Consider the following 17,243-nt stretch of genomic DNA (forward strand, 5'->3'; position numbering starts at 1 on the left):
GGAAAAGTGGCGTCTGATTGGACGGAGCGGAAGTGACGGGGTCTGATTGGACAGAATGAGAGAGGTAGCGTCTGATTGGAGAGGGGGCGGATGAGGGGCCATCCGATTGGATAGAGCGGGAGGGCAGCTGCGCCTGATTGGACAGAATGGGAGAAGCGAGCAGGTGATTGGACAGAATGGGAGAGGTCGTGCCTGATTGGTGCTTCGGGGCCTGGGTCTGAACGCGGCGCCATATTTACTTTTGAATGCAGGCAGCGGTGGCTAAAGGATGTTAAGTGGGGCCATGAGAGGGAAGGGCAAGCCGTCTGTGTGTTGTTGGTGTTGCTCTTAATTTTCTGAAACTGAGGATTGTGGCAAAGTGGCGGGCGATTGAATCGGCTCAGGCGCCCAGCAGTGTGCCCGGAAGAAAGTCCTGGGGGTAAGGGGCGGCGGCGGTCTTTCCCTGTTAATAAATCATTGATACGATTATGTTAAAGAGTGAAGGAAAATTGTGGTGTTTGTAGCTGCCCTTTAGATTAGTTTTGTTTTTGAGTGTCCCCCCTCTAAATTGATCTATCCCACACCCTTTAGTTTTGCCAAGAAATGCCAACTTTTCGTTGATTTATCTATAGGGGGTGAAATGAAAATATTCTGCATTCAATTCTGCAAAATGTTGTGCAAAATAACTGCATTTTAGCTTGCTGCTATATTCTAATTTAACAGATTTCAACTAATCGGGTGTCTTAAGCTGCAGCGACAGCATCTGTACATCTTTCGGATCTGTCAAGTCTCGCATTTAGAGTGGACATTGCTTGGAAACTAGCTTAATTTAGGTGACTCATCGCGAAAAGTAAATTTTCTTCTACTTGCAACATAGTAATGCCCCTGTTGCAAATGATCCAATTTATGCTAAGTTAGTGGAATTTAACTGTAAATTGCGTAGAATATACAAGTGTATGTTGTATGATATTCTCAGATGATTATGCTCAATACCCACTACTTCTACAGATCAAAATGAGTTTGCGAGCAAAACTTGGCTTTGAATGGAATAATTGTATCGTTTTCAATTTTCATGCTCACTATGAATTCAATCCTTGTAACTAACACTGTAGAATTTGTAGTCAGCATTGTAAGTTGGTCAGCTGTCAGCTTTTCACCTTTTAAAAGGCCCAATTGTGAAGCACAGTGTAAATTGATCTTTTGTGACATAGTAAAAGGTTGTTTAAAAGTCCTTGTTTTCATTGGGTTAATACATTTTGGATGCAGTGCTTTTTGTCATTTTAATTCTGTGCATCAATTTATCATGATATTTGATCTACTGTTTCTTATCACCATCTAGAAATACTCAAGCTTTTAAATTGTTGCATCTCCATGTGATGTGTGGTAAATGAACATGAAAATATGAATTGTTTCTGAATAGATGAGAAACATGTTAAGTGAGTAATCTGACAATTAGAAATTAAACTTTTACCCAGTGTTCATTGTTATGTAGCCAGCTTGGTTCCCAATTATGCAACCATTGTAGATGATCAATTCATAGCCATCTGCGTGGCTGGATTATGTCCAATAAAACTTGAATTCTACCCTGCTAATAACAGCTGTTGTTACACAAATGATGCAAAATGCAATTAAATTGAACTTGCTTTCCAGTAGTTTTACTATTGACACTTGAGCACTATTGACTTGACCCCTGCTGCTGTTTCAGTTAGGATTTTTTGTGTACTTCCTGTTATATGCCAAAACATTTTGTACATTCACATTGTCAATTTTGTTGTATCCTTCTACAAAATTTGAGTGACCTAACTTTGTTTGGTAAAGATTTATTACCCTTTGTGTCATGAACTTATACTGAAGGATATCAGCATGTCTGACGTAAATGATAGCTTGACAAAAGTAATTAATTAGTTCAAAACACTTCTAGCTATCCTAACATATAGTAAGGTGCCACATAAAATCTTTGTTCCTTTGCTATATTTTATTAGCTGCACTCTCATCATCCTAGGCTCTTTCCCTAGCTCCTTTTCCCTTTGTCCATCCCCTTGACCTTTTTGACAGTTGTTTTTCTTTTACCCCCACCTGGTCCTTTTTTGGTTTTTCCAAGCTCTCACTTTCCCTTTCCACCTGTAGCTTCCCATTCCATGGGCTCCTTACTCTTAGCATTTTAAATTTATCCAATTCCCTTATTGTTCGATGTATAGAATACAAAAGCAGAAACGTAATGCTGGAACAATATAAAATACTGGATGGGTTATAACTGTATTTTTGTGCATAGTTCTAGTCACCGCATTGCAGGAAGGACACTGTTACTCTGGAAAGAATACAGAAGAAATTTACAAGAATGTTTCCAGGGCTAGAAAATGGTCGATTTTTGCAGTTGAGGACAGATTAAGTGAGCTATGAGTGTTTTCCTGAGAACAGTCTGAAGAGTGACTTGATTGGGGCGGCACGGTAGCATACTGGTTAGCATGCTACTTCTCACAGCACCAGGGACCCAGGTTCAATCCCTGGCTTGGGTCACTGTGGAGTTTGCACATTCTCCCCATGTCTATGTGGGTTTCCTCCAGATGCTCTGATTTCCTCCCACATTCTGGAAGATGTCTGGTTAGGTGATTGACCCAAACAGGCACTGGACTGTGGTAAGTAGGGGAGTTTCACAGTAACTTCATTGCAGTATTAATATAAGCCTTACTTGTGACTAAAAACTTTTAAAAAAAACTTTGAGTTGTATAACATTTTAAGCACCTAGACAAGGAGGACTTTCTTTAAATTAATTTTTACAGGATTCGGCCACTTATTGCAGGTTGCCTGTGAGGAGGTAGTGATGAGCTGTTGCAGTCCCTGAGGTACAGGTATATCCACAGTGGTGTGGGAAGGAGTGCCAGGATTTTGACCCATTGACAAGAACAGTGATGTATTTCGAAGTCAGGGATTTATGAGTGACTTGGAGGGAAACATCCAGTGGTGGTGTTCCCAGATTTATGGGATCTGGGTGTCGTTGGCTCGGCTAGCATTTACTGGTCAATTCAGAGGGCGTTTGAGAGTCAGCGATGTTACTGTTGATCTGGAATCCCATGTAGGCCAGACCATGTGAAGATGGCAGATTTTCTCCCCAAAAGGGCATTAGTGAACCAGATGGGTTTTTACGACAATCAACAATCAGCAAAGTGATGGAAGGTGATGGTCATGCGACTCTTAACACAGAAATAACTTGCTCCCTGATGCTCAGTTTAAATCCCACCAGGGACACTCTGTACTTGACCTCGTTACAGCCTTGGTTTAAACTTTAACAAAAGAGCTAAATACCAGAGGTGAAGTGCAGATGGGTGCCCTTCTACAAAGGTAGCAATTGGCCGAGTGTGGCACCAAAGACCCATAGCAAAAATGAATTAAATGAGAATTGCCAAGAAAAGGACTCCAGTGCTGAGGTCATGACTAGCGCACACAAATGGTTGTAATTGTTGGAGGTCAATCACCTCAAGCCCCAGGAAATCACTGCAGTAATTCCATAGCGTAGTGTCCTACAGCCAGTCACCAGCTTCTCCATCAGTGGCTTTTTTTCTCCAGCAGCCCTTCCCCCATAATGTCAGAAGTGGGAATATTTGCTAATGATTGCTGCTGAATATTTGTGCAATCGCGACTCTTCAGACACTAAAGCTCTTCGTATTCACATTGAGCACAACCTGAGAGTGCAGGAGATTTAGTTAAAAGGTCACAGATTCTTTTATAAATGGGATATTGAATATAAAAATAAGAAAATCATGCATTTCTTGGAACATTTAAAACTAAAGTTATTGGAGTAATAGGATGCTAGGAAGATTCTGTGGAACAAAAGTTATATCAGCTGCATGGTACCGTGGCTGCATCTGAGTCTGAAATTTTGTGGATTTCTGTCATACAAAATCTAGGATGACACTCCAGTGCAATACTAACCTAAGTATTGCACTGTCAGAGCTGGTGTCTTTCAGATGAGATGTCAAACTAAGGGCATGTCTGTGCTGTCAGGTGCATGTAAAAGATCCTATGGTAGTCCCTGAATGAAGAACAGGGGAGTTTTCCCTGCAGTCCTGGCTGATGCATATCCATTAATCAACATTAAAAAAAAACAGGTTATCTACTCATTGCCTTATTTTTGTCCACGAGAATTTGTTTTGTGAAAATCAGATGCTGCGTTTCCTCAATTTGAACAATGTCCACCCTTCAAAACAACTTATTTGGCTGAAAAGTGGTTCGGCAGCCCTTGAAGTTGTGAAAGAAGCTTTTTCTATTTCATTTTTTCATCTAATTATAGAATTTTATAGCATTTGTGTTTTTGAAAAATCTTTCCAATCTGATCCCACACGCCAGCTTTTTCCCCATAACCTTGTAAATTAGCTCTCTTCAAATACATGTTCCATTGCCATTTCCAGTTAGTGTTCAGACCATAATTCTTCGTTCAACATTTATTCTCATTTCCCCTCTTTGGTTAATTATTTTAAAATTATGACTTCTGATTATTGATCCATTTGCCAGAGGAAACCATTCTCCACACTCCCTCTAACATTTCCAGCTTTGCAAATCCCTTCACCTAATTGAAGATCTGCCATTCCTGGTAACACACTAATACAGTAAGAAGTCTGACAACACCAGGTTTAAGTCCAACTGATTTATTTGATAGTAAACTCAACCTGACGAAGAGGGAAACCTCGAAAGCTTGTGAGTTTACTATCAAATAAATCGGTTGGACTTAAACCTGGTGTTGTCAGACTTCTTGCTGCGTTTACCCCAGTCCAATGCTGGCATCTCCACATCATGAACACGCTAATAAGCATTCTTTTCACCCTCTCCTTGGCCTTGATGTCCTTTTTAACGTGTGGTATAATACAATCTGATGCCTGACCAGAGGTTTTTTTGACTTCCTTGTTTTGTGTTCTTAACCAAGTATCCCAATATTTCCTTAAACTGCATTATCAACTTATCCTGTCACCTTTTAAGCCTAGGCCCCCACACAATGACTCCTTCCAAAGATTGAAAAAAATTACATGAGCTTTACAGTCAAAAGCATTTTTGAAGTTCAATCACCGTTGTAATGCAGATGACCCAACAGCCAATTTACACATAAGAACATAAGAACATAAGAAATAGGAGCAGGAGTAGGCCATCCAGCCCTTCGAGCCTGCCCCGCCATTCAATAAGATCATGGCTGATCTGTCGCTGCTCAGTTCCACTTTCCCGCCCTCTCCCCATAACCCTTAATCCCCTCTCCTATCAAAAACCCATCAACCCGCGTCTTAAAAATATTTAGCGAGGCAGCCTCCACCACTTCAACGGGCAGAGAATTCCAGAGATTCACCACCCTTTGAGTGAAGAAGTTCCTCCTCAACTCCGTTCTAAACCGCCCCCCTTTTATCTTGAGGCTGTGTCCCCTAGTCCTATTGTCTTTTTTGAGCGGGAAGAGTCTTTCCACCTCTATCCTATCCATCCCATTCATCATCTTATACGTCTCAATGAGATCTCCTCTCATTCTTCTAAACTCTAACGAGTACAAGCCCAGTTTATTCAGCCTCTCCTCATAGCTCAACCCCCTCAACTCCGGTATCAGCCTAGTAAACCTCCTCTGCACTCTCTCCAAGGCCAAGATATCTTTGCGCAGGTGCGGCGCCCAAAAATGCACACAGTACTCCAGTTGCGGCCTCACCAATGCCCTATACAGCTGCAGCAAGACCTCCCTACTTTTATATTCAATCCCCTTCGCTATGAAGGCCAGCATCCCATTCGCCTTCCTGACCACCTGCTGCACCTGTAAGCTGGGTTTTTGCGACTCATGCACAAGGACCCCGAGGTCCCTCTGCACCGTCGCCTGCTGCAGTTTTTCGCCTCGTAAGTAATAGTCCTTCCTACCATTTTTCCTACCAAAGTGGACCACCTCACACTTGCCAACATTAAATTCCATTTGCCATTTCCTGGCCCATTCGCCCAGCCTATCTAGATCCTTCTGCAAACTCTCCACACCCTCCGCACAATTTGCCGTTCCCCCAATCTTGGTGTCATCAGCAAATTTCGACACTCTACACTCGGTTCCCTCCTCCAGATCATCTATATAAATGGTAAAAAGCTGAGGCCCCAGCACCGACCCCTGGGGCACTCCACTAGTCACCATCCGCCAATCCGAATAGCACCCGTTGACCCCCACTCTCTGCCTCCTATTTGACAACCAATCCTCTATCCACGCTAACACCCTACCCCCAACTCCATGTCCCTCGACCTTCTGCAATAACCTCTTGTGAGGCAAGATATATATATATATATATCTATATATATATATATATACATATCACACTGCTCTGAAGGAGCATGCTAAGAACAGATCATTTAATGATGTTGATGAGTAGAAGATGGTCAAGACTCCTACTCATCTTTGAAACAGTACTATGGGATCTTTTCCATCCACCTTGAGATAACATCCTGTCCAAAAGATGGCACATCTGACAGAGCAGTGCTTCCTTAATACTGCACTAGAGTGTCCTGTTAGGTTTTCATCGCCAAGTTTCTGGAATGGAACTCGAGTGGAACTCAATCCAAAGTAATTCTTGGCTCCCAAGGATTTACTTTAGTTCCCTTCCCAGCCTGGTAACTCCTAACTCTACAGCTGACTTACATTGTGAGGGTTTTCTCTGGTTTTGTTCCCTCTAGCACAAACTAGACGTAAATCATAATTTAAAATCCTCACCAATGTATTGTTTTCAATCCGAATCTGAGCCCACACGCTCTCTCCCTGCCCCCCTCTCCCCCCATCTTCTCTCAAAAATTATTCTAATGACAATGAGAATTAGATGGATCTTGCATCCAGGTAGAAATGTTAATTAGCTATTCCTTAGACTGTAACTCTCTCCTATCCTGGAATCAAATGGACAGTTTGTGGTGATAGTGTATCTTTTAACAGTGATGTCATTGGGAGGAGAAATAAAGCTGTGTGCAACTCAAGTGACAGATTTCAGTTTTAGAATTTTATTTATTAGTGTCACAAGTAGGCTTACGTTCATACTGCAATGAAGTTATTGTGGAAATCCCCTAGTCGTCACACTCCGGTGTTTATTAGGGTACACTGAGGGAGAATTTAGCGTGGGCAATTCACCTAATCTGCACATCTTTGGACTGTGGAGGAAACTTGAGCACCCAGAGGAAACCCATGCAGACACAGGGAGAATATGCAAACTTCACATAGGCAGTGATTCAAGCTGGGAATCAAACCCGGCTCCCTGACACTGAGGCATCAGTGCTAACCACTGTGCCACCGTGCTGCCTATCTCAGTTTCAGTTTGGAGGTACAAGTTAGAATTGGGTTTTAGAAGGGACAGCAAGCTAAAGGAAGTGTTTTCCCTCTCCCTGTTGTTTTGAAAGTTTTCTTGGTTTCCTGAAGGGTGAAAATCTATTGTTCTTGGGGGCTGGACCAAAGTTTCTCTGGTGCTTTGAAAATCCATTGTCTTCAAACTGTTCTGAGTCTCAAGAACATTGGACTGCAGAATTCAGCTAACACCCTCAATCCCAGTATCAAGTGACCATTAATCTGTGCTGTTAAACCTGTGTAAAGATTTTTTTTTTGTCTGTGGGTTTTGCTTTTAATTGCAACACCAATATAGTCATTAATAGTTATATGTTATAGTGGATGTTTTGTTTTTGCTGTAATTGATAAAAGTTATTGCTAATTTTCGTTTCATACATGTTAACTATATTCTTAAATAGACTTTGATAAAAGCTCCTGGTGGATCTTTTGAATTGCATCTAAAATGGAACATATGGTGCTTATCCTAGCCAAATTCAAGATGTAAATCTTACGATTCAGGTGGGCTTCATAAAATGCTTTGGAGTTTCTGATCTGAACCGTAACAAGTTCAAAGCATATCCCTTTACAACTGGTATTCTCAATATCTTTCTGGGCCTTTAGATGGCACCAATCTAACCATTATAAACACAAACACTGCTGCCATTGTCTCCAAGTGTCAACTCCCTGCATCATCTTTCCTACAGAACAGCCTGGGTCTCCCTTTGAGCTTCACAGCCATGTTACCCAGGCTTCTTGTCAGGCAGATTTCAGAATAGGTCGCACAGCTGATGTAATTTTATCCTAAATTAACAACAACTTCCTGAACCATAACCACATTATAAACCTAATTTGTAACAAACCTAGCATCCATTCCATCTATACCGCATTGCTTTTTATCTCTATCACCTATATACTACCTTTCAATTTTTATCCTATTCAATATATCTATTCTCTGTATACTACTACAACATTGTCTTCATGAGTGGATATCATTAGATACAAGGTAACAATTCAAATCTCCAACATTGCCTCCACAATATTTCCATTGACACTAATCCCTGCTTTCCTTTTCAATTTGGATATGGATGCCCTTTATTTCCTTTTTTAAGAAAAGATCTGAGATTTTACCCGATGTACCTTGGAAAGCCTGCAGTTGTTTGTTTACTGTTTACATGGCCAATCATTGCTCCGCCCCACCTGAGCTAAATTCAAACAACTGAAATAGTTTCAATACCAATTGTATATTGACACCTTAGATTTTGCTTTATTATTTTTCATAACTATTTTCAAAACAAATTATTTTGTGATCACCTTTGCCCAGATGTTCTCCTCATTCCACATGACTTACTTCATTTCCCAAAACGAGACCTAGCATTTCTTCCTTGTTCTGCAGAGCTAAAACACACTGTTTTAAGGAATGTCCCAGGTCGAGGTTTAAGGAATTCTTCACCTGTCCTGATCTCTCTTGTCTTGCCACTCCCTCCCCGTGCCCTGTATGTTTTAGGGATGATTAAACCACTTACTATTACTGTCCTTTTATTGGTACATTTCTATGAAATTTCTTTTTTCTTACATGTTCGTGGGATATGTGCATCACTTGGCAAGCTCAGCATGTCCAATCCCTAATTACCCTTGAGGAAAGATGGTGATGAGCTGCCACCTTGAACCTCTGCAGTCCATGTGGTGCACCCACAATAATGTTAGGAAGGGAGCTTCAGGATTTTGATCCAGTGAATGATGATGTAGTTCTAAGTCAGGATTGTGCGTGGCTTGGAGGGAAACCAGTGGTGGTGCTCTCATGCATCTGCTACCCATGTCCTTCTAGGTGGCAGAGGCTTGGAAGTCCTGTGAGTTGCTGCATTGCCTTTGTAGATGGTTCACACAGCTGTCACTTTACGTTGGTGGTGGAGTGTATGTTTGAGGTGGTAGATGAGGGCCAATCAAATGGTCTGCTTTGCCTTCGATGATATTGAATTTGTGTTGAAATTGTGACTACTAACTTCTGTTTTGTTGGTAATATTCAGGCTTTGGAGGAACAGGAAGTAAGTTACTCGCCACAGAATTCCTAACCTCTATGTCCTTGTAGCTACAATATTTATATGACTCATCAAGTTCAATTTCTGGTCAGTGGTAACCCCTAGGATGTTGATGTCTGTTGATACCCTCTTTTGTTGCATTATTTGTGGGTTTATAGTAATCAGTTGGCAATGTTATAGATCCTTTTCTGTTCCTTAACTCCTAACCAGATAGATTCTGGGTGGGATTTTCTGGCCGTACTCACCCCAAAACCAGAAAATCCCATTTGAGGTCCACTGACCTTTGCATGGTCTGCCCCCTGTCAGTTACGATTCTCACGGTGGGCAGAAAGAGAAATTCTCCCTACAGTGTTTGAACCCTCTAGTCTGTTATCCCGCTGCAGATCTGTTATAATATCTTGATCAATACTGCTTGTCCACATCACGTAAACTGATATTGCTTATTCTCTCCATTTAGTTCCAGCGTTTTCTGAGTTCACTTTTTTTTTCTTTCAGAATCCAATCAGTTTTCAAAATTGAGAGCTCTTACAAGGATAAAATGAGATTTTTTTCATTCATTCTTAGCAGATGATTGAAGCTCATTATCTATAATCAAAAAAATGATGCTAGGAAATCCAAATATTGTTCACACTAGATCAATAGAATAGGGAAGGTTACAATATTCTGTTAACCCTTTTGAGGAAATTTTGATAGAAATGCTAATTGTTTAAAATGGCATTTGTCAAGAAAGAACATAAAATGATATGCAGAAAGGGAAATAGAATTCAAGTAGACTGTTCCAAAAGATGGTGCAAGTATAATCGAGAGGGCAAAAAAAGCAATTTGCAAAGAGGAAAGCAGGGTTATAATATTTCAGGTGTCTTTCATCAAAGTTGGTTATTACTTTAATGTTTTTAGCTGCCAATTAGTACTTGAAAAGTTGGTACTCTGTTAGTGTATCATTTGTGAAACTCGTGTTTTATAAAAACTTGAGAATGTAAAACATGCAGCATTGACAGTATTGCTTAATTTCAGGAATGAATATTGAAGTAAATGTAAAAAACCTTCCTTCTCAGCTAATGGAGTTTTCACGCAATTATGTGGAAGGCCAAGGAATCCAAAGGTAAATGATGTGAGTTTTTACAAAGTTTCTGCAGATGGTGTGATGACTTTTTTTTAATTCATATTTTCTGAAAGGTTATGTTTATGATTTCCACAGGCCTCTGGAACATGGAATAATGCCTTTCAGCTTCCCCAAGACCAAGTTAGCATTATGGGATCCAACGCCACTTGGTGATGCAACAAGCATGCAACTTGCCTATTATAGGTATAATGTGTAGTTTCTGTTTCTCCCCCTATTATGAGGCTTAAAAACCCTCAATGTTCTTTTAGAAACAAACGTTTTACTCAATAATGGACTTATGAACTCAAGACCTATTGGTCATACTTGTGTGGCATTGCAGTTTTTATAAATGTATTTATCTAAAATCTTTTTTAAAAATCATTTAAACTTTGGACCACTGGTTTCTGTATACTTTTAAGAAGTGATCATGCCAGGGTGTTGAATTTTAGCATTTTGAGTTATTAACAATAAATCTTGGATCTAAGTTAAAAAGATAATAACTCAAAGCCCGTAGGTTTGCAGCATTTTCGTTTCTTTTAGTTCCACCACGTGTTGTATTTTACATTTTATTTGAAAGCTACTGATGATTAATTCAGTTAAGCCATTAAAAAAATAACTAAGCAAGGCAGCGAAATACGAGCAAAGTGTGCAAGAGAAGATGCTGTACACTGGTTCAGAAGCATGTTTTTAGTTGGAATGACAAAGAAAAGGTTGAAGTAGCAAATCAAAGGAAAAATAGTAGGAAGTTTGCATAAAGAACAAGGTTGCTCAGCAAAGTGTTCAGTAATTTGCTTTAGGTCTCGCCATATATTCATTATATCTTGAGCAATGAATCCACAGTGCTAAGCTGGAAAGATTGCACACAAATTGCTAAGTTGTATGGAGTCTATATGGGATTGAGGTCAATGGTATGAGTTCATCTTGTCTACGTTCCTACTGCCTTGACAGTTGTGAGCAACCTTGCCCTTTATGCAATTTTCAAAAACACACTTGCCCTTTCTACCTGGCATTAAGTCCTATTCACTTCCAGTCCTAATCTTGAAATTCTCAAACTGGTTTTCACATTCCTTCTTGGTCTCACCCCACCCTATCTCTAATCTTCAACCATACAACCTCCCTAGATATCTGCATTACACCAGTTCTAGCCTCCTGGGCATCCTCAATTTCAATCATCCCATCATAGGCTACATCATCAGCTACTAACACCCAAACCTGTGGAAATCTCTTCCTAAATCTCTTTTTCTCTTGCTACCTTTTTACTTTGAGATGCTCCTTAAAAATTTCTTTGACCAAGCTTTTAGCCTTATCTTCCTTAATATCTCTTTGCCTGACTCAATGTCAAATTTTGCTTTATACAACTCATGAGAACAACCTTACAATGTTCTATTATTTTAAAGGTATATTTCATCAAATGCAAGTTGATATTTGCTCTGCAATAAAAGAGGAACTTTGTAAGTTAAGTTGTTGTGAACTCCAAAATCGGTTACTCAAGAGAGTAAGACTTGTATAAAAATAGAGATTTCTTCACCTAGAGAGCGATGAGATTGTGGAATTCTCTACCACAGAAAGCAGTTGAGGCCTTTGTTTATTTTCAACAAGGATTTAAATATAGCACTTGGGGCTAAAGGGATCAAAAGGCATGGGGGGAAAAGCGGGAATGGCTTACTGAGTTGGGTGGTCAGCCATGAACTTAATGGTGGAACAGGTTCGAAGGGCTGAACGGCCTACTCCTATTTTCTATGTTTCTATAAGCTAAAAGAATGTAAATCCAAATGTAATGCGTGTCGCATCTGGTTGTCTTCTATGGCAAACCAAACATCCTTGACCAATGTCTATATGCTGGACTGTCTTAATTTGAATGTCTCCATCATATCCTCCCTCAGAAGAGCCCCCAATTCTGAGATTATCCTTCTGTTTATTTCTATAATCTTAAACATCTAGGGATTCATCTTTTTTAAAATACTGTGCAATGGTAGGGTACTTTTTTTCTGGTTCCCTTCACTTTATTCCCCATTGCTCTTTTTATATAATCTAGTATTCCATTTGCTTTCTTGACAGGGGTATTATAAAACAAAATATAGGCGGCAGGTTGGGTTGATTGACCATGCTAAACTGACCCTAGTCTCAGGGTTGAGCAGGGTAAATGTGTGGGGTAACAGGAATAGGGCCTGAGTGGGATTGTGGTCGGTGCAGACCTGATGGGCCAAATGGCCTCCTGCACTGTAGGGATTCTATGATTCTGTTCTATGATGTGACAGTACCTGGACAAGCTTTAGATTTTTTCAGAACAGAAGTGCTGTACCCAGCAGGTCATGCAGATCTGTGGAAATGAAATGTTCTTGTGCAGATATTTTCATAGAACACTACAGCACAAACAGGCCCTTCGGCCCACAAGTTGCGCCGATCACATCAACACCTACCAATCTATAGACTTATCTATAACCCCCAATCCCATAAAACCCCATAGACTCATCCAGAAGTCTTTTAAAAGACCCCAACGAGTTCGCCTCCACCACCACTGACGGCAGCCGATTCCATTCACTCACCACCCTCTGAGTGAAAAACTTACCCATCACATCACTTCTGTACTTTCCTCCCTGCACCTTAAATCTGTGTCCTCTCGTAGCGACCATTTCAACCCGGGGAAATAGCCTCTGAGAATCCACCCTATCTATTCCTCTCAACATTTTATAAACTTCTATCAGGTCGCCTCTCAACCTACGTCTCTCCAGGGAAAAGAGACCCAGCTCCCTCAACCTAACTTCATAAGGCATGCCTCCCAGTCCAGGCAACATCCTTGTAAATCTCCTCTGTACCCTTTCAATAGCTTCTACGTCTTTCCTATAGTGAGGCGACCAGAACTGCGCACAGTACTCCAAATGAGGCCTGACAAGGGTCTTATAAAGTTGCAGCATTACCTCCCGACTCCTAAACTCAATCCCTCGATTAATGAAGGCCAGTACACCATACGCCTTCTTGACCACCTCTTCCACCTGTGAGGCCGATTTAAGAGTCCTGTGGACCCGGACCCCAAGATCCTTCTGCTCTTCAACACTACTAAGACTCCTGCCCTTGATAATGTACTCGATAGTGTACTTTTCATTAGAATGTAACTCATTGTCCTGATTTGCCTTTGACTTTCTGGTCAAGCAACAGCATGCTTTCAAAATTCCCATCCTTGTTTTCAGATTGGCCTCACTGCTCCTTCAGCGCCACGACTTCCTTAAGATATCAGCTGCTCTATTTCAGGCCACTTAAGCTTTCCTTCTTTTAATCACTGCCATTTAGTTGTCTGGTCCCTAAGCTTTGAAATACCCTCTCTGTCTCCCTTCCTCAATTACTTCCTTTATGGCATTCTTTAAAAACTGTCTTTTTGACCATTTGGTCATCTAACCCAATGTTATCTTACATGGTTTGGTATTGTATTTTGTTTTGTAATACTCCTGTAAAGTGTTTTGGGGCATTGTATAAATTTAAAAGGTGCTATATGAGTATAAGATGTTGTCAAGGTATTCCCTTAAATCTTCAAATTCCCCTGGCATTTCCTATCCCAAAGTCCATAACCCATTGGTATTTCATTAATCATTTTAGTTTTTTCAGTGTCAATGGCAATTTGTAGCAACATATATTCTCAATATCACTTGTGAATCTTGTGGGACTCAATTCCTTAGAGAAGATGTGGTTGCTAGTTGGTGGAAATCACATGACTATAATTTGTCTACAGTGTTTAAATAGCTTTACTTTAATATCAATATTTTTTCATTTTCATAATATTTTGTTTAGATTAGACTAAACCTTCTGGATGATAAGACTATAAAGTATAGGAGCAGAATTAGACCATTCAGTCCATGAATTCTTCACCATTCAATCATGGCTGATAAGTTTGTAATTCAAAGAACTGAGTAAATTCCTGGGAATGGAAGATTTATATAGAGGTGTTTTAAATATAAATCACCGATGGTAAACATTTGATTCTTATGCTAGATGCATTGTGGAAATCTCACCAACAAAGGAGGTGCCTTTATAGATATATGCTGCAAATGGAGATTGGAGCTTTTTGAATTCCTTTCCCTTGGGTGACCAAACTGCTGATGACTAAATTTAATTTAATTTGTGCTGAGACTATTTACCTACTCATACTTTATGCTATCTATTATAGATGTTTAAAAAGATCCAGATTTTTTTGTTTCACTGTCCACTTGATGGATTCAGAGCACTGTTATCTTGTTTGTTTTGACTACATGATGGCCCCAGTTTTGTGGTAGTATAGACCAAGAAATTGTCAGAGTTCACTATCTGTACTCCTCTAGAACTGACAGCAACATTTGAAAGCCACACGAACAGCTAAAAGTGAAAATGTAAAAATTGCTGTCAGTGATCCTTCAGATGGTGCACTGTAGCAATTCCCTGATTGTGCAATCAATTAAAAATCATTGAACTGACAAAACTGGCTCTTGTATACAGCACTTAAAAGGTACAGCTGGTTGAGTGAGCTGTAACTGGATTTTTGAAGGGAAACCAAGTCCATTATTACTACTAAAGAACCTCACTGGCATGCAGAAAACATTTTTTATAGTTTAGTCTGAATTTTTGCCATTATGCTAAGGAGTTCCACATTTTCAATATTTTTTTAAATGTATGGTATTTTACTTTCTGCCTTAATTGTATGTCGACTGTCCGATCTTGTGACATTTATATGAAAAAAAATTAAAGTGAAGAGATTCCTTGTCCTACTTCCTGGTTTGTTGTCTGTGAGAACACTTCTATGTAATTAGCTGCATACATTGCTATTGCTGAATGTCTTGATCACCTTGAGTTGGCACCCCTGCTCAAAGAAAAGAGAAGCCCAGAGATTTTTAATTTTTTTTTCATTCGTGGAATGTTATTGCTGAGTATGTATTGCCTAATAACACTCAGTGACACTTTCATCACTTTGCTGATGATCAAGAGTGGATTGAAGATAAGTTTGTCATTCTGCCATTGTCTTTAAACTATGGAGTAATTACATGCATCTCCACAGAAACCCAAGGCTCCTTGTGGCAGAGAAGACCTTGCGCCTCATCCATCGTCATGCCAAACAGAATGAAAACAAAAATTTCTTCTGTTTTTTACTTGGGTCATTTGTAGTGGATGACGGTAAGTCCATTATGACCATTTTTAAACAAGAAAACTGCACTGCATTTAAGCTATAGATTTAGGGTCTCCAGTGGCAGTCCTTACAAAGTGTTGCTTAGGAAACAAAATATAAGTTTGTCTTGTTTTAACTTGAAATATTGAATATTTAATATCTGCAGAATATATTACAATTTTGTTGATGTGCCCACTTTCTGTTGGTGTTCTGACATTACAAATGCCTATAAAAAAAATTCTTGTATTTGTGTAACAACTGTCACAATAGTTGTACCAAAATGCTTTACAGCCAATTAGTCAGTGTTACAGGAAATGCAGTAGCCAACATGTGTATATCATGCTCCCACAAACAACAGTGGGACAATGACCAGATAACCTGTTTTTGTGGTGTTAATTCGAGGAATAAATGTTGACCAGCAAATTGAGACTAGCACTCACTCTTCTTCAAAATCATGCCATAGGATCTTTTGCCTCCACTTAAGGGGACAGATTGAATTTCAATTTAACATCTGTTCAGAAGGACTACTCCCTGATGGGCAACACTCCATACCACACTGGATTTTCAACCTTGATATTGGTGCTCAGGCCCTGAAACAAAGCTTGAACCCTGCGACTCCAGCCATCGGCTGAGTCATGGCTGTCACATTTTACGTGCACATTGTCTTGTAATTATAGACTCGTCAGTCTATAATTCTACACTGTTGCTGCTGTCACTGGCAGCAGAGTGCAGTTCAATATATTAAGTTTATATATGAAATTTCCATTTTGGATTATGGACATAAAAATGTCACATTCCAATGGAAATGTAAGGATAGTTTATGCAGCATTTAATAGAGGGTGCAGTATGACTGGGTGCCTTGTCCAATCATCAGGAATCACTTAAGATTCCTCTAAGAAGACTTCACCTGACAATTATACTTGGTCTTGGTTCTTGATGTATAAGGAAGGAGAAGAACTAATAATTTTAAAAATCTTTAGATGTGGTTTTCATATTCTGTCCACAAACCTCATTTCCAATGACATAACTCTTAAGTTAACTGTCTAATAATTATAATGGAATTTGTAATTGATCCTGTGAAGTCCCAAATGAAGATGTCAGCATTTAGCTCAGTTTGATTAAAATAGTTAGTTCTCAATGTTTTTGGAAATCTTTTTGACTGACACATGATCAGGAAACTGAAATTCTTCCATGTCCAGAGTAAGAAATTTAAGCAAAAAAAACACATGATTAAATTAACCACTTGAATTGCTTTTTGTATGTAATACATTAAAGTTAATTTCAACGCCTCAGTCTGTGGATATTTTTATCTCGCATTTGGGCAGAGCTTACGACCACATCCCTGCTTTTTGAACTGGTGTATATAGAATTTCTCAGCATGCACTAAGTATGAATTGAAATAGGCATGTCTTGTGAGAGTTTCTCTGTTCCTAAGCATATTGGAGATTTGATTCCTCAAGAATGAATTTCAAACAAGTTTCTGGTAGATATTGGATATGTATTTGGGAGGAGAAATTTACAGGGCCACGGGAAAAGAATGGGACTAATTGGACAGGTCTTTCAAAGAGCCACACAATGGGCCTGAAGATTCTTCCATGACACATAATTCTAACTGCTCGGTAAGGCAACCCCTGAAGTTAACGGCAACATTTTTAAAATCTTTTTAAATTTAACAAAAGTGAAGTACTTCAGCGAAGG

At 39.6% G+C, this 17,243-nt stretch overlaps 1 protein-coding gene across 2 annotated transcripts in view; it reads left to right on the forward strand.

Moving 5' to 3' along the window:
- The first annotated feature begins 244 nt into the window (after positions 1-244).
- Positions 245-17,243, forward strand: part of stil (STIL centriolar assembly protein) — a 58,376-nt gene continuing 41,377 nt past the window's right edge. The window contains exons 1-4 of one of the 2 annotated variants that reach the window (XM_080195508.1): positions 245-418; positions 10,330-10,417; positions 10,514-10,621; positions 15,438-15,553. In XM_080195508.1, coding sequence (XP_080051634.1) covers positions 10,332-10,417; positions 10,514-10,621; positions 15,438-15,553 — 310 coding nt within the window. In that variant the 5' untranslated portion in view covers positions 245-418; positions 10,330-10,331. The remainder of the gene's footprint in view (positions 419-10,329; positions 10,418-10,513; positions 10,622-15,437; positions 15,554-17,243) is intronic. The other variant, XM_080195509.1, reaches the window with a different exon arrangement.

Source organism: Carcharhinus amblyrhynchos, chromosome 9, assembly GCF_965287045.1.
Source record: "Carcharhinus amblyrhynchos chromosome 9, sCarAmb.v2.hapA, whole genome shotgun sequence".
Taxonomy (NCBI): Eukaryota; Metazoa; Chordata; class Chondrichthyes; order Carcharhiniformes; family Carcharhinidae; genus Carcharhinus; species Carcharhinus amblyrhynchos.